Here is a 27,472-nt window from a genome sequence, read left to right as displayed (position 1 = left end):
ATGATTACTAGAGAGTCACGATAAGTATAGATAACAATGGTGACTAAAGGAGTTTTAGCACAGATGACTCGACTTACAGTTTAACCTACACTTCGACAACGAATTATTGATTCTCAACATGGAGACCCCTTTTAGCCAAAATTTTAGGCCAATTAAGAGAAAGTCCAGTAGACGGTTTCTCCAAATGGACAGATGGCGGTCTATTATGCTAAGAGCAATTATGCATGTCATCGATGGAAGAGTTGAAGAATGAGATATTAACATAGGCCCATAACTCTCAACTTTCTATGCATCTAAGCAATACTAAGATGTATCAAGATCTGAAACAACATTTATGGTATGTAGTATGAAGAAGGATATAGTAGAGTTTGTAAGTGAGTGTGTAGTGTGCCAACAGGAGAAGGCACCTAAACAAAGAATGACAGGATTATTCCAGCACTTTGAGTGTGCCTGAATGGAAGTGGGAGAATATATATATGGACTTCATCGTAGGTCTACTCAGGATATTGAAAGAGTATATAGTGATTTGGGTAATTGTTCATAGACTGGCCAAGTCAGCATTCTCCCTACCTTGCAAGACAACCTATATGATGGATAACTTGGCACAGTTGTACACGAAGGAGATTTTTAAGGTTGCACGAAATTCCAGTGTCCATAGTATCAAATCGAGACCCACGTTTTAGGTTAGTATTTTAGCGTGGTCTTCAAAAAGCGTTGAGTATTCACCTTGACTTCAATCCTATCTTCCACCCACAGACATGTTGTGTGCTTATGTGGTGGATTTTGCAGGTAGTTGGCACTCTAAACTGCATCTTAGGGAGTTCACTACCAACAACTTCCAAGAAACTATTGGAATGATACCATTTGAAGCATTACATGGGAAGTGGTGTAGGTCCCCAATATATTGAGACGAGATAGGTGAATGAGAGTTGTTAGGACCAAAGATAGTTCAAGCTACTAATGAGACCATGAAAAAGATTACATAAAGAATGTGCATGGCTCAAAGTAGACAAAAGAGTTACGTTGAAATAAGGCATGGGAGCTTAGGGGACATGGTATTCTTGAAAGTGACTTCGATAAAGGGCGTTCTAAGGTTCAAACATAAAGGCAAGTTGAGCCCATGCTTCATCGAACCTTTCGAAATCTTAGATCGGATAAGACTAGTGGCATATAGACTAGCCCTAACACCATCTTTTTCAGCGGTGCACAACGTATTACATGTGTTAATGCTTCGCAAGTATATGAATGACCCACCCACATCATTGTTATGAACCGTTAATGTTTATGAACCGTTAATGTAGATGAGGATTTGAGTTATGAAGAGAGGTCAGTAAGGATCATGGCCCGTGAAGTGAAAGCTTTATGCACTAGAGACATCACTTTTAGCAAAGTACCATGGCAAAACTATCAAAGAAGTCAAGTGGGAACGTGAGGATGAGAGGAGGGAGAAATACCTTGAGCTATTCTAGGAATTAGATACTTTCGTGGACAAAAGTATTTCTTAGAGGCGTGTGATGTAACAATAGTTGGTTGTGAAAAAAAATTCAAAAATCTCGTTGGAAACCGCGAGATTTCTAGTGAGGCAGCAGAGTTCTCGTTAGGGAAACCACCCACAGTCCCTCTTGTTAAGCCCCTTACCATTCACTCCCTCAACCACCCAACTTATCAACTATTCTCGCTGTGCAACACATACACACCCGAGGAGAAAGAACCCCAGCAAATATGTTTTGTTTTCCCTTCCTTCCCCTGCAACTTGTCAGTGTCATTGTTGTTACTAATGAAGAGGGAATTCATAGTGGTGGAGATGGTCGATAACAATGTGCAGATGATCGGTAAGCACTTGTTCTTTTTTAAGTTATCCGATTCTAATTTTAAAGGAAGGATGTTAGGTTATTTTCTTTTCTCATAATTACTACTGTGTGTAGATTCCGTAACATCACGACCATAAGACAAGATCACTAGAGCAAATAGCGAGCGAGGAGGTGCACCTTGGTCGTCGTAGAAAAACACAAAAGGCATGGAGGAAGAGAGAGAGAGATCTGGGGAGGAAAAGGAAACACGCACGAAGTCAGGTTAAAGAGAAGAAATTCGCAAGTCAAATTTCGGGTTGGATCCAAACGCAGGTTAGGTGTTGGTCAAGTTCTTATGCGGTCCAAGTTTGAAACGCAGCCCAAACTTCCCCACGATTTAAATGTAGTATTGTATGATGTGATCCACCTTGAGACTGCAGTTGGGCGACTCGAGACCCGCATCTTGACCCATACCCACACGTTATCCTGAGCGTTTGGCTATCTCTTCCTGCCACGTGTAATGTGTGTGATGAACCGTCTCTAGTACGCGGCTTGCGTACGACTCAACACCAAGCAATCGACTCTGTCCAGCTTGGGCCTTGGCTCTGTTAACGAGATTTATGTTTGCCATGATGTTATTCGGGTCCTTCTCTCCATGATTTTCAACAACCTATTAACGAATACTAGCTCGACGAGCCTGGCTCAAGGGGTATACGAGCCTGTTTGGTGAGTCTATGTTCGCGTGCATGGACCGTGTATATAGAAGTACTACACATTCAACTTAACTCCGACTAAAAAGTTATCTAAGGGTGTGCCATGATGTTTTTAAAATGATAGATTCCACTAAATTATAGTAAAAAAAAATAGGGTGGTTACTTAATAGGTTTATTAACAATATTACATATATTATTGTGCATGTGACTATGTAGGGACCAAAAACCTCACAGTATGTAGTCACTCTATTGAAAGTAAATATATTAAAATTAATAAAAAGATCCTTTGATTTTCCATGTGAAAAAATTAATTTAAAAAAAAAGTATTAATTTGAAACCGAATAGAAATCAAGAAATTATGAAAAACTAAAAACCTAACCGATACGAAAATGAAGCGAAAATTAGAAAGGGAAGCCTAGCAGAGAGAGTTTACAAGTGGTGGCCATAAAAGTCACACGTGGCTGAACAATAATAAAAATAAATAAATACAAAGTAACTAAAAATAAACAATAATAATAAAATTTTAAAATAAAAACATAATAGTTTAGTTGGTTAATAGAGCCTTAAAAAAACTATATTCATTTTCTTTCCTTTCATTTTATTTTAACTCACACGAGATCAAGACAGCGCCATGCCCACTCCGACCAATAACCTAGCAGCGGTTTTGACGGCGGCGTTTATTATCACCACCGCGGCGCCCTTTGCCGGAGCGGAGACGCACCATGTCGTCGGCGGCGACAGGGGATGGGACGTGGATTCGAACATTGCGTCTTGGTCGGCCGGTCGAATATTCAGAGTCGGAGATAAGATCTGTAAGATCCATTCGTTTTTCCATTTTTTCTTTTTGTTTTTTAATGCGTTTTTTGGGTGAGAAATTTTGTTTTGGGATTCCCGGTTCATCGGATCGAAATCGGAACCGGGTTTATTAGGAGTAAAAATAAAAAAATAAAAAATAAAAAAGTAATGTTGGGGGTAGGGTTCGCGTACTCTGTGGCACACGGTAACGTGGTGGAGCTGGAAAGGAAGGAGGAATACAAAGCGTGCGATGTAAGCAGGTTCATCAGGGAGTATAGGGACGGCATAGATATCGTGGCCTTAAACGGAGAGGGAATCCGCTACTTCGCGAGTAGCAGAGCGGAGAGGTGCAAGAAGGGCCTCAAACTGCAGGTGCATGTGGAGGCCCAACAACAGAAGGCGGAGACGACAGGAGTTGGATCGAGGGACGACATGTCGGAGGGGGATGGTGAGTCAGCAGCAGTTCCACCATCCCCTTCCACGTCTTCAACGCCCTTCGCCATTTCTTATGTCACTCTCTCCCTTTTGCTGGCTGGCCTTGCCTTTACTTATTGGATCAGCTAAGCCCTCCTTTTTTTTATTTTTATTTTTATTTTTATTTTTTGTTTAATTATGGAACCAATTTGATTTAGATTAAGATTATTAAAGCTTCAGACGTATAATAATATTACGTATAATAATATTACGTATAATAATATTACGTATAATAATTATACGCTCTAAGAAGAAGAAGAGGTACAACTGCACTTGCAACTCCGCATGCAACGCTTGCAACTCCACAGCCTCGCCCATGCACCGCCGCCATCGCACTGCTTAACGCACCTCGACCTTGAACCGCCGCCCCACAGGCACTGCGCCATGCAGCGAAGAGGCGGTGCGCAGGCTGGGCAGTGCAGCGCCATCCTGTCCCTGATGCAGTCCCCGCACAGCTTGGCGTCGGCCGGGCAAGGGGAAGTCAGGCAGATGGCCGTCATAAGAATCACCGCTGCGGTGATTGCTGAGTGAAAGCGTAATGATATGTCCATGTGTGAAACTGGTTTGGATGAGGAAGAATTGGGAGGAAATTAATAGAGATGGAAGGTAGTTGATAGTTGTGGTCTGTATTTATGAGTATTATTCAATGTGGTCAGCCATGCATTTCTTGGTTTCCTCGATTCTTTCTAACACACTAACCCAAAATTTTATATCGATATATATTCTGAACTTTAAAATCAATTTAGATTTAATTTTATAAATAAAAATGTTAGTTTGCGCATTCATACTAATTAAAGTTATAGGTTTTAATAAATTAATTAATTATAATTTTTTAAACAATTTTTTAAATGAACAGCGGGTTAAATTTTGACATAAGCCCATCCAACTCAGAGTTTAAGATAATATTATTGAATACTAAACTTAACTTCTACCAATAGAAATTAACATAAATTTTTCTAACAATCCATTTTAGAGGCTTTGAGATAGCAAATCAGCAAAGTGAGTACCACAAAATAATAAATTGACGGTTACTTCAAATCTCTAAAAAAGTGAAATCTTACTCTTATGTGTTTAGAACGTCCATGTAAAACTGGATTTTTGGATAGCTTAATAGTTAAAGTATTATCACACATTAGCTTTGTTCCTTCTATTTAAGAGAGATCAATCTCTTTAACTATCCTCCTCATCCAAACAGCTTGACATGCACAGGCATTAGCAGCAACAAACTCAACTTTTATGGTTGATAAGATGACTATAGGCTGCTTACGAGAAGACCAAGCTACTACTTCTCCACTCATCATAAACACATAGCCTGAAGTACTCTTGCTATCTTCCATGTCTCCAGTCAGCAAATTCAATTAAATCACTAACTCCTCCCTTTCTATAAAATACACCATAATCTATCCTACCTTTTAAGTACCTTAAAACCCTTTTATTTGCTGCAAAATGTTGTTGTGTTGGATATGTCATAAAACGACTAATCAAACTTACAACAAACATGAGATCAGGACGAGTAGCTTTGAGATACATCAGACTTCCCACTATTTGTTTATATAAAGTTACATCTGTTGGGTTTTATGTCCTAAAACTCATAGTTTGTAAACAAAAAACATATTCTATTTTTAATAAAGTTATTATTGTTGTTTATTCAGTAAAGATTGTTATTGAATAAAGTGAACATAACGATCATTAATCTAAATCCAATAAACTAAAAACACTCTAGCTATAGTATGATTACTTGAACTATATGTAGAGATATAAGAGTGGATCAAGTTCAAGTATATAGTCAAAATGATCTATAGTATAAGGATAAGGCCGAGTACCTTATTTTGGGGACGCTATGGATGCGGCCCACTTTTGTATATGATATAAACAAAGTGATCACTAAATTGTACATGTGGAGACATGTGAGTGGGGGCGTCCTATGCAATGAGTATTGCATAAGATCGAACCATGAAGAAAACCACTCTCACTTTATAATGTCGTTTACTGTTGAGACTGATTTTCTTTTCATTCGATAACCTAGGTAACTCGATTTTAATCCTGAGCTAACCATGAACTCCTGTTTATTCGGAATTATCCTTAGATTTGCATGGGTGAGAGTGGCTCGAGTTTGCCGACTCAATAGGCCTCCCATTTTAGGGGTAAGACTGGGTGAATAGCTGGGGACGTGAGGTGCAAGATGGAATTCACTCCTACCCACTTTTAGGGATAGAAGAGAGGTAGTTCCCTTAAGCACTTACTCCAGGTCTTGAACAAGGGGCTCCACCCTCTCATTGGCCTGAGAGGGATTCGGTTTACTAGCTGGACCACAAACCAATTGTTCATAAGAGGATTAGTGGGACATGAGGAACAAGAAGTAACTTCAAGAGTAAAACGGTAAATTGACTCAGCTCTTGTTATGAATAACCTGTGAAGGATCGACTTACTAATCATGGTTATATCAAATGGACAGAAATATATCTATAGTGAGGGGAGTGCAACTACTAGGCTATAGTAGAGTGTCCTAGTAGTTAACGAATGTTGGTTAACAAGGTTAATGAGTTTAACCGGTTAATCTTGGATCGTTGGAGCCCATGATCTATAAGTCCATTAGGTCCCTCTACTAGCTCATATTGGACTAAACGATAGAACAGTGTGACGAGTGAGTTCAAAGTGTTCGAATTCAAATTAGGGAATATGTACATATATACGATATATTTAACCGCATTTTTGTTTTATTTACGAATTAAACAAGAGAGAATCTAAGATATTTAAATAAGATTTAAATATCTTAATCAATTATGTGTCAAAATTGATTGGGATTGACATTTGAATTAATATTAAATATTAATTAAGTAGTTTAATTAATCATTTAATATTACTTTCATTTGAAATTAATTGTTGAATTAAAATGAAGAAAGTCAAAATGTTGACTTCATTTAATGGAAAAATCCATGTTAGTGGAATTTTGAGGTGTCAACATTTGGTTTAACCAAACTTGCATGTTTGCCAAATAAACCCCACAAGTTTGAGTGGAATTTTGAGTGTCAAAATTTGGTTAACTCAAACATGCATGCTTGCCACATAATCCCAAACATTCGAGTGAAATTTTGAGTGTCAAAATTTGGTGATCTCAAATTTGTATGAACATGCAAACATAACTCTATAAAGAGAGTGATCATGCAACATGAAAGGTCTTCTTGGAAAAAAAAACCTTGAGAAAAACCTCTCACAAACACTCTCTTCATATATATAAAATCTCTCCCATGTTTAGTCACTCACTGGATTCCACAATCCCGTTCTAAGACCGGAGGATAGTGGAGAAGACACTAGTGGTGGTTCAAAACCGGTTCGTGAGGAAAAAGAAATTTGAACTACAAAAGGTTAGTATTCAAACTCATTAAGTTTTAATACTTATGAACATGCTAGTTATTTACTATAATTGATGTTCTAAAACTGCCTAAGATCCAAATTGCTTCCGCATGTGTTATATTAACACCATCAACATCTACTTTTGCACCATTTTCATCTTTGCCAAATTTTTTGTTTGGGAACAATGGGATTACAAATAGAGATGTAATTCTCTATGCCAAAGCGATTTAAAACTTCAGCAACATACTTTCTTTGACATATAAAAATATCATCTAATCTTTGTATTACCTCTATTCCAAGAAAAAATCTCATCTGACCTAAGTAAGTCATATCAAACTCTTTCTTCATGGACCGTTTAAACTCCTCCAATAATTCCTCATCGTATCCGATAAATAAAAGATCATCAACATAAATGCTTACAATAAGACTTTTACCTCCATTCCTCTTGATGAAGAGTGTCGACTCACTGAAACTCCTTTTGAATCCTTCCTTGATGATGTAAGATTCTATTCGACTAAACCAAGTTCTAGGTGCTTGTTTTATTCCGTAGAAAGCCTTTTGGAGTTTGTACACCATCTCTTCACTTCCCTTTTTCTCATAACCTTTTGGTTGTTCAACAAGAATATCTTCTTTTAACTCGCCATATCAAAAAGTTTATTTGACATCTAACTGATAGAGTTTCCAACCTTTTTGGGCGACAAAAGCAATGATTATTCTCACAGTATCCATTATGCCCACAGGTGTGTACACTTCCGTATAATCAATTTCATGCTCTTGTATGTAGCCTTTTACCACCAATCTTGCTTTGTATTTATCAACAAGATTTTTTTCAATGGATTTGATTTCTTCATCCATAGCCAATTCCATTTTGGGCTTTTGACAGCTTCCTCAAAATTCACAGGATCTGAAATCATCAAGAATGCCATATTTTCTTCATCCTCTTCAGATAAGCCTTCACAAAAATTATAGTCTGCTAACCATACAGGTGGATGTCGATTTCTCCCCTCCCTTGTTGTCAAATCTGGTGCAACAGTTACTGAAAAATTGTTTTCAGCGACTGGTTCAATTGTTTCAACAATCGGTTCAGTTGTTTCTTCTATGATTTCCCCTTCCTCGTTTTCAGCAACTGGTTCAATTGTTTCAGCAACCGGTTCAGTCGTTTCCTCTGTGATTTCTCTTCCTTCGATTGTGTTCTTATCAATTTCAATATTTTTCCCCATTCCAATTTTTCGGTTTCTCTCCATTTACCCATTTTTGGAAATGGAGTCCAATGTTACTTGTCTTTCATACATGCCTCACAGGTGGTGTTTGGAGCTACAATTTGCGGCAGACTTTTCACCATGTTTTTGTGTTTCAAGGTGCTCACCATGTTTTTGTGTTTCAAGGTGCACAAGCCTTTGTAGCCGAGATGACCATAACGGTGGTGCCAAAGTGTTGACTGATCCGTATTTGAAACTTGGAGGCATCTTTCTTCATTTGTTGGGGTAGATGGTTTAGTATACAAAATAAACGGTCGATTTGCGCTCATAATTGACTCTGTTACATATACCATTTTTTCTTTTTGTGGATAATAAATGTTACATATACCATTTTTCCTTTTTGTGGATAGTAAATGTTACATATACCATTTTTCCTTTTTGTGGATAATAAATGTTACATATACCATTTTTTCTTTTTGTGGATAATAAATGTTACATATCCCATCTTTAAACAGCACTCTACCTTCCCTGGCACACATATGGTTTGAGCAATCAGAATCTAAGAACCAAGCATCCCTCCTTTTTGCTTCATATCTTTCCATACGAGTCATTAACAACATTTCATCCTCTTTTTCCAGCTCTGCATAATTCAATTTCTTATTCATCTTTGGACATTCATATTGAAAATGACCTAAGTTATGAAACCTATAACATTCAACAGTTGTTTCGTTGAAAGTTGATCTTCCTCTTCTGCGTCCTTTGCCCCTGTAAGTTCCTCTTCCTCTATTACTTATTTTCGTTCGTCCTTCGACTTTTAGAACTTTCTCCTCTCCACTAATGTTGGATCTTCGAAATTTCTGTTCATGCACCACTAATGAACTTTGTAATTCATCAATTGACATGTTATCAGTATCTTTAGATTCCTCAATAGATACTACAATAGTAAATTTTTCCGTCCGGGTACGAATAATTTTTTCTACAATTTTCTTTGTCTGGCATATCTTCTCCATTGCTTCTCATCTTGTTGTTGTTGGCGATTATCATCACTCTTGCAAAATAATCTGTGAAATTTTCATCCTTTTGATCTCTCCAATCTCAAATTCTCTCCTTCATTTAATCTCAAACAATCTTGGCTATGTGACAATTCAAGATTTGTTAAAAAGACAACACGATCAATTGCCTGGAAGAGGTAATGCTTTACTTGGTGATCTTTGAGTCTAGCATCATCAAGGTGCCCTTTGTGCCTCAGTTAGCATTGTTCCTTCCTCTGGTTCTAAGAAACCAATCTCCACCATACTCCATAGACCCTTTGCTCTGAGTAAATTTTTCATCAGCTCACTCCAATGATCACAGTGACCATCGAAGTGAGGGATCTTCGCTAAAGTTTTGTCTTCACTCATACTCTCTATTTGATCACTCAAAAAATTATAACTCTGATACCAATTGTATTGTTAGGTTTTGGCATAACTAAGCCAAAAATATAAACTATTGAAGCTTGACGTGATAATATTATTAATATTTAACTTGCCTTTATAGGTTTACAAATGAGCATAAATAAAAACTAATCACAAATCTGTTAAATAAATGGGAAAATATTTAAACTAAATATCTAAAAATAGTCTTATTTTTTTTACCTAATTAAATTTAATCTTTAACCCATTAGAAAATATTTAAATTAAATACCTAAAAGTACTACTAGTTTTTACCTAATCGAAGATATAAACTAAATACCTATAAATACTGCTATTTTTTACCTAATCAAATTCTTCTTTAAAGCTATTATAAGTTGAGAAATTCAAGGAAGATTGATGCACGATAAATTATGTTCAATTGGTAGAATTATAAATCTGTTGTATGCTACGATAGTAAATTAATACACTTAATAAAAATTCAGAATTTAAATTTAAATTGATAGGGTTCAATTTCAAGGAAGGATTTTAAAATGTACCAAAAAAAAAAAAAGTGTTTTAGAATGAAAAGTTTGGTGGGTGAAGTTAATAACTTCACTTTTACCTTCCTTTCTCTCTCTCTTCTTTTTCTTTCCTGATGTTTTATATTCTTAATTTACTAATTTTTTTCTTTATTTTTATATAAAATTTCTCATATTATTACTAATTATTAATTATTAAAAAAATATTTGTATTCATATTGTAACGGTCATTAATTTAAATATAAGAAAACATACAGAGAAGAGGGAAAAGATACTTCCAAAAGAGAGGAAAAGGAAGATCTCCAAGATCGTTATATATGATACTCTCACTCACATTATAAAAGTGTCCAGTTCTATTCTGACTAGTATCTTGCATAGTCATGCCAACAAGGACGCTGGGCTCCCAAGGGGGATGGAATGTGAGGTCTCACGTCGTTTGGAGAGGAGCATGAAACATTCCGTAGAAGAGTGTGGGAATCTCTTCCTACCAAATGCATTTTAAAACTGTAAGGCTTACGGTGTTACGTAACGAGATAAAGGCCTTAGTTGCAAATGTAGTTGAGAAAGAAAATATTTCTGATCCATATCTTAGATGGGGTATGGATAGAGAAGACGTTGATGACAATGTTTTGAATGTGCTGGAAATGCTTCAACCACACAAAAACCTTCGAGCACTGATGATTCATTATTTTGTAGGTGAACTTCTACCCAATGGTATTTTTGTTGAAAACTTTGTTGAACTACGTCTTTCTAATTGCTACAAATATGAAACTTTATCGATGTTGGGACATTTTTCCAAACTTGAGGTTCTTAAAATTGATGGGTTAAGAGCTCTAAAAATTATTAGAGAGGAATTTTATGGGAATTATCATGATGGTAGAACTTTATTTCCTAAACGGAAAACATTTCATATTTCAAACATGATCCGTTTCGAGCAATGGAAAGAAGTTGCCACTGTGACGAATTGTACAACTTTTCCTCATCTCGAAAGCTTAATCATTGATTCTTGTTTGAGACTAATAAGTATTCCAAACATTTTTGCAACTCATAGCCAGAGGTTGAAAACTAACACGGTTAATGCAAGGTTATTTTCAAGCTTTCAAAGTCCTCCAAAGTTTCAATTTCTACACATTGAATGTTGTATAAGTTTGGTAATGCTACCAAACTGGTTAGAGTTTTATAGCTCACTCGAAGATTTGTGGATCTACTCTCGAAATTATATTTCCTCTCCAGCTTTGCAAAATATCTCAAACTTGTCTTCATTAAGACTCGATAACTTCAATAACTTTCAAGAAGGGCTTGGTGGTATTCATAATTTGAAAAAGTTGACTGTTAAAGGGCCAATAAAGCGTTATGATTGGAGTCGATTCATACCCTTCAATTCACTTGAAAATCTTAAGTTGCATGATAGAGGAGCTAATAGCTTAACACAACTTCCTCGACATTTTGAGCTCCTCATTGCTTTAAGATCGTTGTATATTGAGAGGTTTAATGACATTGAATCTTTGCCAGAATAGTTGGGAAACATTACATCTTTGGAAACATTGGTATTACATTGGTGCATAAATTTGAAAAGGTTGCGCTCGAAAAAAGCCATGTCAAATCTAACTCGATTGAATTATTTGAAAGTGATTAAATATTTCCAGCTTAAAAGTGGTGTTGAACGGAAAAAAGTTTTCTATATATCCATTGTCATTGTATACTAAAACAACTCGCTTATGTTTGTTTCTTTTGTTTGTACTTTTTTTTAATGTGTTCATTAGAGTAAGTAAAATTATAATTATATTCCTATGTACCTTAGCTATTGTATCCAAGAAAAATCAAAGGGAAGTAATATCTTAAACGGTGTCTTGTAGTCTTTCTTAATTTATCTTTATAATCTTTATAAAAATGTGTGTTTCTTAGAGTTGAGTTTAACCTTTCGATATTTGAGTTTAAACTTGCTATCTATGAATAGAGGATATAGCAACTCGAGCTATGTTAACATTCTTAGTAATTTATTAGTTAGTTTATTTATTAAGTTTTTAGAGTATTACAAAATTTAAATTGATATAATTTAAATTTTATTTGTTTACAAGGAAAGAAAAACCCCTGGAATAAATTTATTTAATAATTTTATTAGTCATTTTTTTATTAACTTATAAATATATTATTTAAATTTGAAGGCACGTAAAATTTTAATTTTTCAGATATTAATTGTTCAAATAAACATTTATAGTCCATAAGAAAGTGAAATATAAAAATAGAAAGCGAAGTAAGAGGAAGCAAAACAACAGAGAAGACAGTCCCAAGTAAGCGAGAATCTCGAGAAATGGCTTGATCCTCTATTAAACGTGGTCAATCTTGACAGTCTAGACGTTTAAGTTTACCAATATCATTTGAGGCAGTTACTAGAAGATCATTATTGATTCATGTCTTGATTATCAAAAGGTACATTTGAAATTGTGCATTTTTATAAACTATTCTTCTAGTGAGAATTGAATTACCAAAGGAATATCTTATTTTATCCGCAATCAAATGAAGCGTAGACCGTCTACCATCTTCACCATTGAAACAATGTTTTACCTATTGTTCAAATTTTCCACCTGATTTGTTAAAATATGGATAGCACAAGGGTTTATTCGACTACCCAATGGAAGCAATGTAACGGCGGAGGATATTGAAGCGAGGTATTTTGATATTTTGTTGTCTCATTCCTTGTTTCAAGATGTTGTCAAGGATAAGAGAGGAAAAGTTATATATCGTAAGATGCATGATCTAATATAGGACGTTGCATGTGCTATTTCAAATGATCAAAATTTGAGAAAGCACCTCGTAACGGATGGAAAATCTAAGGTGGTGAAGTTCTTTCGATCTATCAAAGTAGAAGAATAGTTTATTGTTGTGAAAATGTACCTTTTGATAATCAAGACGATCACCAACTTCATCTACTTGCACGTAATAATTATTCGTTATGGGTTCATAACTAAATTGTCAGATTCAATCGGTAATAAATTGAAGCATCTAAGATATCTTGACATTTCAATATTTGGAATAAGTGAGCTTCTAAAATCTGTTGTTTTGCTTTATAAGATGGAGACTTTGAGACTTTGAAGGTTGGAAGGAAAATAATGCTTCCTACAAAATAGAGAAAGTTGCTCATAATTTTATCTTTTTCCTTCACATCAAATTAAGCAAATGTCTAAACATTTAAGTCGAATTTAAGTCGAATGACTCAACTTCAAACGCTTTCTAATTTTGTAGTTGGGTGTGATGACGGATGTAAGATTGAGGAGCTTGGACATTTAAAAGACCTTAAAAGTAAGTTAAACCTTTTATATCTCGAGCAAGTCAAAAGTACACATGAGGCTGTGGCTGTAAATTTAGTAGAGACAAAAAATATTTCTGAACTATATATTGAATGAAGTATTCAAAGAGAAGAATGCGATAATACTGATTTGACTGTGTTGGAAGGGCTTCAATCACACAAAAACCTTCCAGCGTTGATGATTCATAACTTTTCAGGTTTACTTATCCCCAACTGTATTTTTGTTGAAAACTTGGTTAAGCTATGTCTATACAGAGACAAAAGATGTGAAATTTTACCAATGCTCGGACATGTGTCCAAACTTGAGGTTCTTGCAATTTGTTGGTTAAGTGGTGTAAAAAGTATTGGAGACAAATTTATAGAACTTTATTCCTTTAATTGAAAATATTTGAAATTTTGCACATGGAAAGTTTAGACATATGGGAAGAAGTTGCTATTGTCTCGAGTTGCACTACTTTTTCTGGGCTCGAAAATTTAGTGATTCGTTATTGTCTTAAACTAACGAATATTCCAAACATTTTTTCAACTCATAGTCAAAGGTTGAAAGCTAACCATGTTACTGCAAGGTTATTTTCAAGCTTTCGAAGTCTTCCAAAGCTTCAAAATCTAAGCATTCATAGCGGTACAAGTTTGATAAAGCTATCAAATTGGTTAGAATTATGTAGCTCACTCGAAGATTTGTGTATAGGCGACATTGGTGATGATATCTCCCCTCCAAATTTGCAAAATATCCAAAGCTTGTCTTCATTAAGAATTGAAAACTTTCAATTAATACCCTTCGATTCGCTGAAGTTCTTGAGTTGCTGAGACAGGAACTAATAGTTTAACACAACTTCCTCGACAACTGGAGCTTCTCACTGCTTTAAGATGGTTGAATATTGAGAATTTTAATGGAGTTGAATCTTTACCGGAATGGTTGGGAAATGTTACATTTTTAGAGACATTGGAATTATGTTGCTGCACCAATTTGAAATATTTACCCTCAAAAGAAGCAATGTCAAATCTAACTACATTGAGTCGTTTGATGGTGTATGAATGTTTCCAGCTTAAAATTGATAAAAGTGGTGTTGAACGGGAAAAAGTTTCTCATGTACCTAATATCCGTGTATGTTAAAATAACTATTTTATGTTTGTATCTTTTGTTTGTATTTTTTGTTTTAATGTTTTGATTACCCCAAGTAAGATTGTAATAGTTATATTCCATTGTACTTTATCAATTGTATTAATTACTAAGGCTCTAGACATAAGAAAGACGAAGAAAAACACAGAGAACAAACCATAATAATAACATTTAATTTTTTTCATAAGAATGTGAAATTTAAAAATAGAAAGCATTTGTCCATAATAGTTTATTATTTTGAATATTGAATAAATTGTAAATTGATTTTTAAAAAAAAAAAACATTTCTTATGGGAAAGTACTAATGTTTTTATGCTCTCTAGTGGTTGGTTTATTCTTCCATTTAGGTTTGTTTGTTGCTATTATTTGGAGATCCTAACGGCATCGATGATAAATTCATAAGTCTTTGACATTTTCCTTTTCCATGACTGATTAGATTTGCAGTGAGTTGAGCTTAAGTTTAATTTGTAGGATCTCATCCTTGTTATTGCACTTTGAAGGCTCAATGCGATTGTTATCTCCAAAAATTCTTACATGTGTCATCACTTCTTTAAATATGTAGTTGCAAATTAAAAACTCGTTTTCCCTCCATTCGAGTAAATCAATATTTTGAACAAATATTCTATTATTTTTATTATTTTTTTCTCCATTAATGGAAACTTTTCACTTTTGATTCCATCATTAATACCACTAGACTTTGAAGGGAAAAGATGATGAAGGTTTGGGAACACAATATATGGTGAGCTGTCACCCACCCAACAAGAAGTCATCCTCAATCATATGTAAAAGAGAATTCTATTTTTAAAGGGAGCCACGGTCATGGTTACTAAAGAATTCTATTTTTAAAGGGAGCCACGGTCATGATTACTAAGTCTGAACAGTAAAAATAATTCAATGGTTTGACATGTACTTTAGTTTTCTTACCAAATATGATCAAATGTGTCTCGAGTTCAAGTTTTCACAACCTAAAAGTTAAATTTTAGTATTTTCATAATTAGTCGGTTTGTAATCCTTGAAAATTATTGAAAAGTTCATTTGCATTGCGAACCACTAATACGATTAAAGTATTAATTTAAAAAAAAATTCTCATAAAAGTGGCATGTTAGGCCATTCATTTTCTCGGTGGGAACAAATCAACATTTTAAATTAATATTTTAAAGTATTTTGCTGGAATGCACATTTGGGCAATTCCAAATGGTTAAGATAAAAGAGGGTGTAACCCAGTTGTTAGGATAAAAATGTCATCATTTTTTAATATGTTTATACACTTAGATTCTTTTTTTTTTTTTTTCTTTCTTACAAATGATCGCTGATTATTGGTCAAAGTGGGGAGCATTTGGGAGCTACCGGTCGCAGAAGAGGGTCATCTCCAATCTTGTATATTGGAGTTTTTAGTTCATTTAGATTTATATCTCATGCTCTCATTTTCATTTTATAATAAATATTGAATAGTTGTCTTGTTATGAATTTTGAATTGTGTTGGTTTGATTTTAAATTGCATAGAATTTTATGGTTTTTTTTAGTATCAGCCCACATTACTGACTGTGCTTTGACGTCTGCAACATCACAATTGTATTTTTTAAATTATTTTTTAATATGTATGATTTCCTCATTCTTTTAAGTCTATTCTTTTTTAGTGGGTTGAAACTTATATATTGCTTGAAAATATTTTTTAAAAAACTAAGAAAATAAAAAATCTACCAAGAACACAGTTCCTCACACCCAACATAATAAAAGGGTTTGATGGGGTTTCTGTAAGCTTCATTCTAGTTACAAACAAATCCTCTGAAATTGCAAACTTTGAAAATCCAAGATCAGAAACATGGCGGAATTCCTGTGGACCTTTGCTGTACAAGAAGTGCTGAAGAAGACGGTGAAGTTGGCAGCTGAGCAGATCTGCCTGTCATGGGGGTTCATGGATGAACTCTCAAAGCTTAAGGACTCTTTACTCATGGCGCAAGCCATCCTAAGGGACATTGATAGAATGAAGACAGACCTCGAATCCTTGAAGCTATGGGTGAAGAACCTTGAAGATATCGTCTTCGAAGCTGATATTGTACTTGATGAGCTCGCTTATGAAGACGTTCGACGTAAAGTAGAAATCGGGAAAGATCTGAAGGTAAGTAATTTCTTTTCATTCTCCAAAAATCCCCTTGCTTTTCATCTCAAAATGGCAAATCAAATCACAACGGTTACTAAAAAGTTGGATGAGCTAGTTTCTACAAAAAGTCCTCTCGGATGTGTTACTATAACATCCAATGAAGCTGAAATTGATCTTAACCGAACTCGAGAGACAAACTCATTTCCGGATGAAATTGGAGTTATTGGGAGGGAAACAGAAGTATCAAATAGAGTAGAGTGGATAAGCTAGGGAAACAGAAGTATCAAATAGAGTGGATAAGCTAGTTGCTCTTAGGAGTCAGGAAACTCTAGTTGTTTTACCCATGGTTGGTGAGGGTGGATTAGGAAAAACAACTTTGGTGAAGGAGGTTTTCCATCCTGATATGATAAAGGAAGAATTTTGATACATTTATATGGGTATGTGTGTCTCATCCTTTTAAAATCAATAAAATTTTAAGAGCAATCATGGGAACCTTGAATGCTAATGTTGGTGGCTCAGATGAAAGAGAAGTTATTCTTCGGGAGCTAAAAAAATCTATTGAGTGACAAAAAGTATTTTCTTGTACTTGATGATGTTTGGAACGAGGAACCCGTTCTATGGAATGAGTTGAGAGCTTGTTTGCTAAAAATCAATCAAATTGTTGGAAGTGTTATAATTGTGACTACTCGGAGTGATAAAGTTGCAGAAATTATGGAGACAAATTACAAACATCATTTGAGCCGATTACCGGATGATCAATGTTGGTCTTTATTTGAAAAATGTGCATTTGAAAGTGATTTACCAATAATTCTTAAATCATTCGAGGACAGCTTGTTAAAAAATTTGGTGGCATACCATTGGTTGTGAAAGTGTTGGGAGGAATGGTGAAATCATGCAAGAACGATGAGGTATTGCAATCGACTTTGGAAAATTTAGGAAGAATTGAATTACCAAAGGATGATCTTATTCCACAATCAAATTAAGCGTGGACCGTCTATCATCTTCCTCATTGAAACAATGTTTTGCCTACTGTTCCAATTTTCCACCCGACTATTGCTTCTACAAGAAAACACTTGTTCAGATGTGGATAGCACAAGGGTTTATTCAACTACCCAATGGAAGCAATGTAATGATGGAGGATATTGGAGAGAGGTATTTCGATATTTTGTTGTCCCGCTCCTTGTTTCAAGATGTTGTCAAGGACGAAAGAGGAAAAATTAAATATTGTACGATGCATGATCATATATATGAGGTTGCATGTGCTATTTCAAATGATCAAAATTTGAGAGGGGGCCTTATAACAGATGGAAATTCTCACGGTGATGAAGTTCTTTCGATCTGTCGAAGAAGAAGAACAGTTTATTGTTGTGAAAATTTACCATTTGCTAATCAGGATAAGATCACTAACTTCATCTACTTGCGCATTTTAATTATTGATTATGAATTCATAGATGAATTTCCAGATACAATCGTTAAATTGAAGCATTTGAGATATCTTGACATTTCAGAGTGTGACATAATTAAGATCCCAGAATCTATTGTTTTGCTTTACAATTTGCAAACTTTGAAGCTTGGATGGGATGTAGAGCTTCCTACAAAGTTGAGAAAGTTGGTCTAAGGCATTTAGAATTTGATTTGTATGTTATAAATCCTAAGCAAATGCCTAAACATTTAAGTCGAATGACTCAACTTCAAACGCTTTCTGGTTTTATAGCTGGGTGTGATGACGGATGTAAGATTGAGGAGCTTGGACCTTTAAAAGGCCTTAAAGGTAAGTTAAACCTTTTATATCTCGAGCGAGTCAAAAGTAAACATGAGGCCATGGCTGCAAATTTAGTCGAGAAGGAAAATATTTCTGAACTATATTTTGAATGGAGCTCTCGTTAGAAAAGAGACGATTGTGGTGAGAATGATTTGAATGTGTTGGAAGGGCTTCAACCACACAAAAACCTTCAAGCATTGAGGATTCATGACTTTTTAGGATTACGTATGCCCAATGGTATTTTTGTTGGAAACTTGGTTGAGATACATCTATCCAGATGCAAAAGATGTGAAACTTTACCAATGTTTGGACAGTTGTCTAAACTTGAGGTTCTTAAAATTCGTGAGCTAAGTGGTGTAAAAAGTATTGGAGACGAATTTTATGGGAATTATCGGAATAGCATAACTTTATTTCCTAAATTGAAAACGTTTGAAATTTTGCACATTGAGAGTTTAGAGCAATGGAAGAAGTTGATACTCTGACTAATTGTACAACTTTTTCTCATCTCGAAAGTTTAAACATTCATTCTTGTCTCAAGCTAACGAATATTCCAAACACTTTTGCAACTTATGGTCAAAGGTTGGAAGCCGACACTATTAATGCAAGATTATTTTCTAGCTTCCAAAGTCCTCCAAAGCTTCGATTTCTACACATTAAACAATGTAGAAGTTTGATAAAGCTACCAAATTCGTTAGAATTTTGTGGCTCACTCGAAGATGTGTGGATGGCCAACTTTGGTGATGATATTTCCCCTCCAAATCTACAAAATATCCAAAACTTGTCTTCATTAAGAATGGAAAACTTTCATAATTTCCCGGAAGGGCTCAGTGGTATGTATAACCTGAAAAAATTGGTACAATATGCTGGAAGTTCTTGAGTTGCATGACACAGGAACTAATAGTTTAGCAAAACTTCCTCGACAACGTAATCTCCTCACTGCTTTAAGATCGTTACGTATTGATTGTTTTAATGGCATTAAATCTTTGCCAGAATGGTTTGGAAACTTTACATCTATGGAGAAATTGAAATTGTATTGATGCAGACATTTGAAAAACTTGCCCTCAAAAGAAGCCATGTCAAATCTAACTAGATTGTGTGTGTGTATTGAGAGTGTTTGGATGTCCCCCACTTGAAGTTGGTGAAGGTGGTATTGAACGGGAAAAATTTTCTCATGTACTCAATGTGTATCCTAAAATAACAATGATTTCTTTTCTTTGTATTTCCTTCTTTAAATATTTTCATTAGCATGAGTAAAATTATTATAATTATATTCCTTGTACTTTAACAATTGTATTAACTTTACTACGGATTGACTCTTCTAGTTGTGTTTGATATTTTATTTAGTTTGATTTTGAATTTTGGGTATTAATTAGAATGTTACGAAGCGTGAGGAAGAAGATTAAAATACGTGACCTATGAACAAAGATGATACTGCTCTATGTCAACAAGTTTTTAGTAATTTATCTGTTTATCTATGTTTTTATTTATTTATTTATTTATTACTAGGAGATCTTAATCTCATCCATGATAAATCCATAAGTCTTTGACCTTTTCCTTTTCTACGGCTTGGGGTGAGTTGAGTTTTGGGTTTAATTTGCAAGTTCTCTGTCTTTGTTATTGCACTTGTTATCTCGAAATCATCATTTTATTATTTTTTGAAGACTCGAGGCAATCGTTATCTCGAAAAATCTCTCAGTGTGTCATCACCTCTTTGAATATGTGGTTGCAAATTAAAAACTCATTTTCTCTCTATTCCAAAAAAATCAATATTTTAAACCAATATTCTATCCTATAAACCATCTTTTTATTATTTTCTTTTTCTCCATTGGTTCATATATCATAGAGAATTCGATTTTTAGAGGGTGTTACCCATTCGCTATCATAAAAATGCCATCAGATCCTACAAGTACAAGTAGCTTGCTTATTGAATTTGTTTATACTCATCAGATTTTACCTTTTTCTTAAATGATTGCTGATTATTGGTCAAGGTGGGAGAGCAATTGGGAGCTACACGAACATAGAAGAGGGTCATCTTGGACGTTGGTCATGTATATTTAAGTTTTTTGTTCTTTTAGATTTGTATCTCATTCCCTTATTCCCATTGGTAATAAATTTGAACATTTAGTTTGTTATAAATTTTTAATTGTTTCTTAAATATAATGTTGTTTGATGTTAGATTGCATAGAGTTTTATCGTATTTTCTTAGCGTTAGCCCACATCATTTACAGTGTTTTGAAGCTTCGAAAATCGGGTCATGAAAATTGAGTTTTTTTTATAATTATTTTTAATTTGTATGATATATTTATTCTTTAAAATTTTTGAAGTTCTAATATGATACTTATCTATTGCTTGAAAATATTCTTTAAAATCAACGTAGTGAGTGGTGAAATTAATATTTTGTTTGAGTTATGATGAAAATTTGTTTGGAAATCAATTAGCATACCTCATAAAAGTCAACAAAACTAGGTTAGAAAGATGTTCGTGATTCAACTAACAAGCCACTTAAAATTCAACAAACAAAATCGAGTGTCACAACTCATTTGGAGACTTCAAAGTTCGGATCTAGACTAAAAAGAGAAAAACAAGAATTAAATAAAAAAAATTAAATTATAAGACGTTACTATTCGAATTTATTACAAATTAAAAGTTTAAGGATTTATTGACATTTTTATAGACTCAAGATGATAAAAACAGAAATAATGTAAACAATATTTTTTAACTCTACTTAAGAACGAGGAAGACTTAAGGCGACAAATGGGATTGTTTTGGCATTGGGAGATAAGAATGAGGATTTCAAGAACACCCCACCACTCTTTAATGTAAAGATGTAACGGGAAGTGTTGAAGAAGACAGTGAAGCAAGAAGTTTGGAGCGGATATAAACCATCAGTTTTACATTTCATAATTTTTTTAATGTATTGTGTATATTCATGTTCTAGACAACCAAAGAACCAAACTTAAAAGATAAAAGTTTGAAGTGTGTATTACTTGAAGTTAGTGAGGAGTCAAAGGCATACCGACTTTATGATCCAGTCTCACATAACCTGATATGAATTCAACTGCTGACCCTTTGCATGTACCCGAAGGACCAATTACAAGAAGCAAGGTTAAAAAGATTCAAGAGGCCTATACATTGCATCTTCAAAAGCTAGCTAGTGTACACGTTGAAACAAAGACTTTTGAGCCCAAAAATCTTTATAGCATTAGCATATCAAATCAAGAAGATAATGGAGTGGCTGATATTGAAAAATAATTAGAAGACTTGCCTTTGGTAGTTGAACTACCAATTAAGACAATTTATTAATGCCTTCTTTGCTTCAATTTATATTTAATAGCATTTATTAATAGTTTGTATGAATTACCTTATATTCTTCAATTTGCATTTAATAGCATTTATTAGTGGTGGGTGGCTGAACTTTATTTTGTTAGGGTTATCTTTTGGGCCTATTTAAAGGCATGTAATACTCATGTTTGAGGGATTTTGGTTGAATACAGAAAAAACCTTTGTGTTTTCTTGATACCTTTTTGGTGTTATTCTTTTTCAAATCTTGCTTTAGGTTTGATGTTTAAATCGATTCATTGAATTAGTTTTGATCAAGCTAATTCTGGAGTGAATTGTCTTGGTATCTAAGAGTGACCATCATAGATTCCAAGTTCGATCTAAGAGTCATTCATCTTCTAACCAGCTCTTAGTTGGAATCAATCCGTTAAGTTAGCTTTCTCTGTGAGCGTTTTGCAAGGATTCTAGAAGGACCTCTAGCTTTGCAAATTCCAGCATTGTAGGCGCTTATCATAACCTAATTGCTAGTAGAGATGTGATGTTTGAGGAAGAAAATGGCTGGAATTGGCATAAAACCCATAAAAAAAAGTTACAATTGATCTAGAATTGAGTAATGATACCTGCAATGAAGTTGAAAGTTTAGAGGATGAAGTATACAATGATGATTCATATGAGTCAGCATAAGACACTCATGTGCTGATGTTAGGAGGCCACCAAGATGGATGGATGATTATGAGAGTAGTAAAGGTTTTTCTGAGGACGAAAATATTACATATCTGGCATGGTTTGCAGAAAGTGATCCAATTCATTATGCAGAAGCTACCAAAAGCTCTAGATGGAGGAGTTGTGAGAATGTTTCATATTCGTATACAAAATCAAGTTGCAGACATCATGACCAAATTTAATGTCTTTCTAAAGATGCTTGATATGTTGGGGGCATGTCAAAGTATAAACTAATGCCGCTAGCCTTCGGTTTAAGAAATGATGTTAAAAGATTTAGTTTGTGATACTATTGTTTAGAAGTTGTGATTTGATTTGATTAGGACTGGGTCGTGTGCGAGGTACACAATGCGATTTTCAACGACGGTGAACCGCCCCTTTTTTCATCCACTACACTAAGTCTCTCTTATGAACGATTTACGAAATCTCAATGTTAGCCTTGACCTAATCCTACACTCAATATTAACTCATGTGGCCTCGAATTTTTGGCAATACCGTTTTCTTAGCTATTGAGCCTATTAAGCTTTCTTAATCATCCACAAATATCATGAATGTTTAGTAGGTTCTTAGGGGTGTTTATGCGATCTAGTCCTCATCTCGCATTTCCAAGATGCTCAAAGTTAGCTCTTCAAGGTTAATTCAATCTCTAGGTGCACTTAGGTCTAGACCTCTATTGAAAAAATGACTAATTAGGTCAATGTGTAAATGGCTCTAACTCTAGCCCCTATTTTTAGCTTAGTTCACTCATGCATGCTTTTTGAGGGAGATATCACGGTTCAAAACATAATCTAAACATTCATGCAAACTCAGGAGAGAGATAACATCCATCAACAACTTAGAGTATAGATCACAACTTTTCATCTTCATCCTCTTTTATAACACACCCCTTCATACCACAGAGAAAAACATTAAAATAGGCATGCTAGTACGTCCTACCAATTCTTACAAGTACTACTTGAGGAAAGTGCGAATGGTTACTTGCATGTATGACACATGCCTTACAACGTTGCTTGTTAGAAGCTCCAAATTTTCAGATTTTTCTCAAAAAAAAAATCTTAATTCAAGTCATAATAAGGTTAGTATCAAAATCAAGATGAAACACGGGCAAACGGGAGGCAAATCAGGCAGAAGCTCACCCTCAAGTGCCTACAAGCATGACTAGTTAGGTATTATGTGCAGATTTCATGCACATAGCAAGGTGTACTCGTGGGTCACAGCATTTGACTCGAGTCGGCTAGTGCGGGTCGGATGGGCAGACGAGACGGGCCGGGTCAAAGCAATCCATAGGTCCTCCTCTACCGATGTGACATGTGGTTTCTCCTTTGTTGAATGTGCATCCCTCTCAACTGTCGGCACATGTCATCCCCTAGGCTAGCTATAACGATTCAAGTTTCTGAAAATAAAATAAATAATTAAATGGTCTCATGAAATCTCCCAAATCACGGAATTTTCGGCTAGACATTTATTGCCTAGTAGAAACATTTCTATTTCTCTAAGTTTCCTTACTCTAAAACCCTATAATGCCTTGTTGGAAAATGTCTTGGGATTATTTTTATATTCCTACACCCAACCTTTTACATCCTTTGAAAACGACTTCCTCTCCAAACTTTTCTCTCGGAACATTGGGGTTGCTATTTCGGAAAAAATGATTCAAGCAAAAGTAAGATATAGACGTCGGGATCATCGTGCTTGTCCTTGGCGGGTACGTGGGCTCAACTCCGTCAATTCCCGCAGGCTCGACTTGACGGCTTAGTTGGTTGGCTCGGCTAATCAGCTCAGTATCGCTATAATATATCGATTTCTAGGTTTTTGGCTTTTCTGGAACTGTTTCCACCCTTGTTTTTACAATCTGAGGTCAGTATGCTTCCTAATCGTCAAAGACGGATTGTGTTGGGAGGTTATTTTGATGAATAGCATGAGATTTAGCTAGGGTATGATATGAAAGGTTCCTAAATTTTTATGTGGTTATTATAGGAAGTAATTAACCGTTAGAATTAGCTTGTTGTGAGTGATTTCGGCCAAGGCCATCGAGGTAAGTGACCTTACTATTGGAGTTAGCTTACTATGTGTTGTATGATGGTGCGTGCCTTGTGACCCCTACATGCACCATATTTTATGTGATATGACTATATGATGTATGGATTATGTGACTGTTTACGCTATGAAAAGTTTTAGATTATGTTGATTGTTGACTGTTTACGCTATGAAAAGTTATGGATGATGTTGACTGTTGACTATTTATGCTATGAAAAGATGGTTGATCTGCTAGTATTATATGTCATGAAAATGTTGATCAATATTATGGATACACGTAGTATTATCGAGTCATGTCATGAGATACTTATGGAACTGGAATGTATTTTCACGTTATGTAACATGCTATGTAAGGTAAGTTTTGTGATACACCATGTAATGTAAGAAACGTATATGTGATGTTAGCAATACTTATGTAATGCCGTGTTAAGTATGTTAAGGGACCTCATACATATAGGTATGTCACTTGCATCGGGATACTTCCCCTTTAAGTTACGAAAGAATGAAATACAATATTTATGTCCACCATGATATCATGGGGGTCCTTTTCTGTTCTGTGATGTCCGACGACGTGTATTACGCTGTGCCCGACCAAGCCAAGCCCAGGGGTATGTATACGAGCTCGCCTGGTGGGTCCATGTGCACGCACATGGGCCGTGTGTGAAGGAGTACCACACATCCAACCCTACTCGGAATAAAAAAAGCGCCCAAGGCCATGTAAAATTTACGAAAAGTTAGATCTCGCTCATATGTTGTATGTGTTTACATTTCTAACCCCAATAGTGGGGTGATTTATTGAGTATTTTAAAATACTCAAGTCACGTGCTACCTACATTTTTCAGGTAAAGGCAAGGCAAGGTGCTACCTACGGTTGACGGTGGAGCTGAGGACACCATGGAAGTGGACAAGGGACATTTTTAGTAGTTTACGTTTAATTGACTGTTTTTAAGTTAAAGCAATGAACCTTTGTTTTATTTAGAGTCTTCTAGATTACGTAAATGAAGGTTTCATTTTCACAGATAGGTTTGTTTTGGATTTATGGACCTTTATAAAAGACTGTGTTGTGTTTTCCAAAGTTATTTAGGATGAGCTTCTGTACAATGAGTTATGTATGCATGGGTGACGTCACTAATTAGGTTTAGAAAATTAGGAGCGTTACACTAGCCACACAACTCCACTTTTCACCGGACACATGTCCCTTCTTCTTCGCCTACCGTTCAATTTCATCCCAATTTCTCAATGTTTTCTATTTTCTTTGGATTTTTATATCTTTTTCGGCTTAACTAAAATCAACTTGGTTTCTTCACCAAATTTGTAGAGTTTTAATCTAGTTTTCTAATCAAGTTATTTTCATCTTATCTTGTTAATGATTTAGTCTCCAAAACTAACTTTTTACTGTTTCTCGAGGTTGGCGAGAATTTCGACTTTCAATCTGATTTTAATATAGCTTTCTTAATCTTTCCAAGAAGTTAAGTTTAGAATATAGAGAAAGGTGAAATATTTCAAAATTTCACACATGGAATAACTGTGGTTACTAGATGGAGCATAATGTAAATATAAATTAAACTCCAAAAATTGTAGTTTAACATTCATATAAATATAATACAAACCATTGAAATATTTAAGATATTTTAAAAATAGAATTAAGTTTTTTTTTTTTTGGGTATTTATTTGCGTCAAATTATTATACTTTATATGAAGCATAATGTAAATATAAATTAAACTCCAAAAATTGTATGTCTTGTGTCATTGCCAAAATTTTATTATCCATAATTATTGTGGGAAATTAAAAAAATAATAATAATAATAAATAAAACAACTAAGGCTGTCAAATGCAGACCAATAAATTATTTTAATAAGCTTACTATAAAATACTCCCTCACCGAGATATCATTTTTGTGTATATCCTAAATTAATTATTTATAATATAATATAAAGTTCCATTCTCTTAAACTGATCTCTAAGGTACAACAATGACGAGAAAGAAGGTGAAACTGACATTCATCACAAACGACGCAGCCAGAAAAGCCACATTCAAGAAGAGGAAAAAGGGGTTCTTAAAGAAGCTCACTGAGCTCACTACCCTCTGTGGGATCGACGCCTGCGCCATTATCTTCAGCCCCTTCAATTCCTACCCTGATCTATGGCCATCCCTTGTGGGCGTCCAGAGGGTAATCTCCCACTTCAAGGCCCTGCCCGAGATGGAGCAGTGCAAGAAGATGGTGAACCAAGAGACCTTCCTCCGCCACCGCATTGCCAAGGCTGCCGACCAGCTCAAGAAGTTGCAGAGGGAGAATCGCGAGAAGGAGATCGCCCATGTCATGTTTCAGAGCCTTGTCGCCGGAGGGGCTCCACGGCCTAGTTTGAATGTCATTGATTTGAATGATCTTGGGTGGCTGGTTGATCAGAAGATGGCGGATATTTGCAAAAGGATTGAGCTTCTTAGGTCGGCGGTGGCTGTGGAAGAGAACCAACCACCGTGTGTGGCGACGGTGGAGCCGTCATGGTTTATAGAGATGGTGAATCAAGAATGTGATGATCAAATGAGATTCAATATTGGGGATGATGTCATTCAGCTTCCTACTTTTGGGGAGGATGGTTGGCCAAATAATGCATTTTTCCCTTGAAACCAATGTGTTCCGAAACTTCGTAATAATCATGGGATGTAAATTTAAAATGACTACCCGATAGAAATTCGAAACAAGTAATTTCTATCTTATACATCCGATTGTACAAAACTGAAGTTAAACACATTTTTGCATTTCCTTCAATAAACTTGTAATCGTGTTTGTTTATTTAAATCAATGGTTTGTAGGGTTTAAACTTTGATATAAAGTTGTGTATGTCACGGAGGCATTTAAAATCAAATGACCGAAAATGGTTGAAGACGAGGTC

At 35.1% G+C, this 27,472-nt stretch overlaps 4 protein-coding genes across 4 annotated transcripts; all 4 read left to right on the top strand.

Annotated features, from left to right (window-relative positions):
- The first annotated feature begins 3,081 nt into the window (after positions 1-3,081).
- Positions 3,082-4,446, top strand: LOC111438109 (cucumber peeling cupredoxin-like). Its single transcript, XM_023076048.1, has 3 exons — positions 3,082-3,315; positions 3,480-3,866; positions 4,275-4,446. The coding sequence occupies exons 1-2, from the start codon at positions 3,135-3,137 to the stop codon at positions 3,860-3,862; spliced, it is 564 nt and encodes a 187-aa protein (XP_022931816.1). The 5' UTR covers positions 3,082-3,134; the 3' UTR covers positions 3,863-3,866; positions 4,275-4,446.
- A 6,300-nt stretch (positions 4,447-10,746) lies between these two features.
- On the top strand, positions 10,747-11,772 carry LOC111438098. The gene has a single exon (XM_023076040.1). It carries the CDS (start codon positions 10,747-10,749, stop codon positions 11,770-11,772), a length of 1,026 nt encoding a protein of 341 aa, XP_022931808.1.
- A 4,690-nt stretch (positions 11,773-16,462) lies between these two features.
- Positions 16,463-20,632, top strand: LOC111438107 (putative disease resistance protein RGA1). Its single transcript, XM_023076045.1, has 2 exons — positions 16,463-16,800; positions 20,533-20,632. The coding sequence occupies exons 1-2, from the start codon at positions 16,504-16,506 to the stop codon at positions 20,563-20,565; spliced, it is 330 nt and encodes a 109-aa protein (XP_022931813.1). The 5' UTR covers positions 16,463-16,503; the 3' UTR covers positions 20,566-20,632.
- Positions 20,633-26,550: 5,918 nt separating this feature from the next.
- On the top strand, positions 26,551-27,204 carry LOC111438097 (agamous-like MADS-box protein AGL80). The gene has a single exon (XM_023076039.1). The coding sequence runs from the start codon at positions 26,551-26,553 to the stop codon at positions 27,202-27,204; it is 654 nt and encodes a 217-aa protein (XP_022931807.1).
- Positions 27,205-27,472: the final 268 nt, after the last annotated feature.

This window comes from Cucurbita moschata, unplaced genomic scaffold, assembly GCF_002738365.1.
Source record: "Cucurbita moschata cultivar Rifu unplaced genomic scaffold, Cmos_1.0 Cmo_Scf00071, whole genome shotgun sequence".
Lineage (NCBI taxonomy): Eukaryota > Viridiplantae > Streptophyta > Magnoliopsida > Cucurbitales > Cucurbitaceae > Cucurbita > Cucurbita moschata.
The sequence above is the reverse complement of the archived record's forward strand: the minus strand, read 5'-3'. Positions and strand labels throughout refer to the sequence as shown.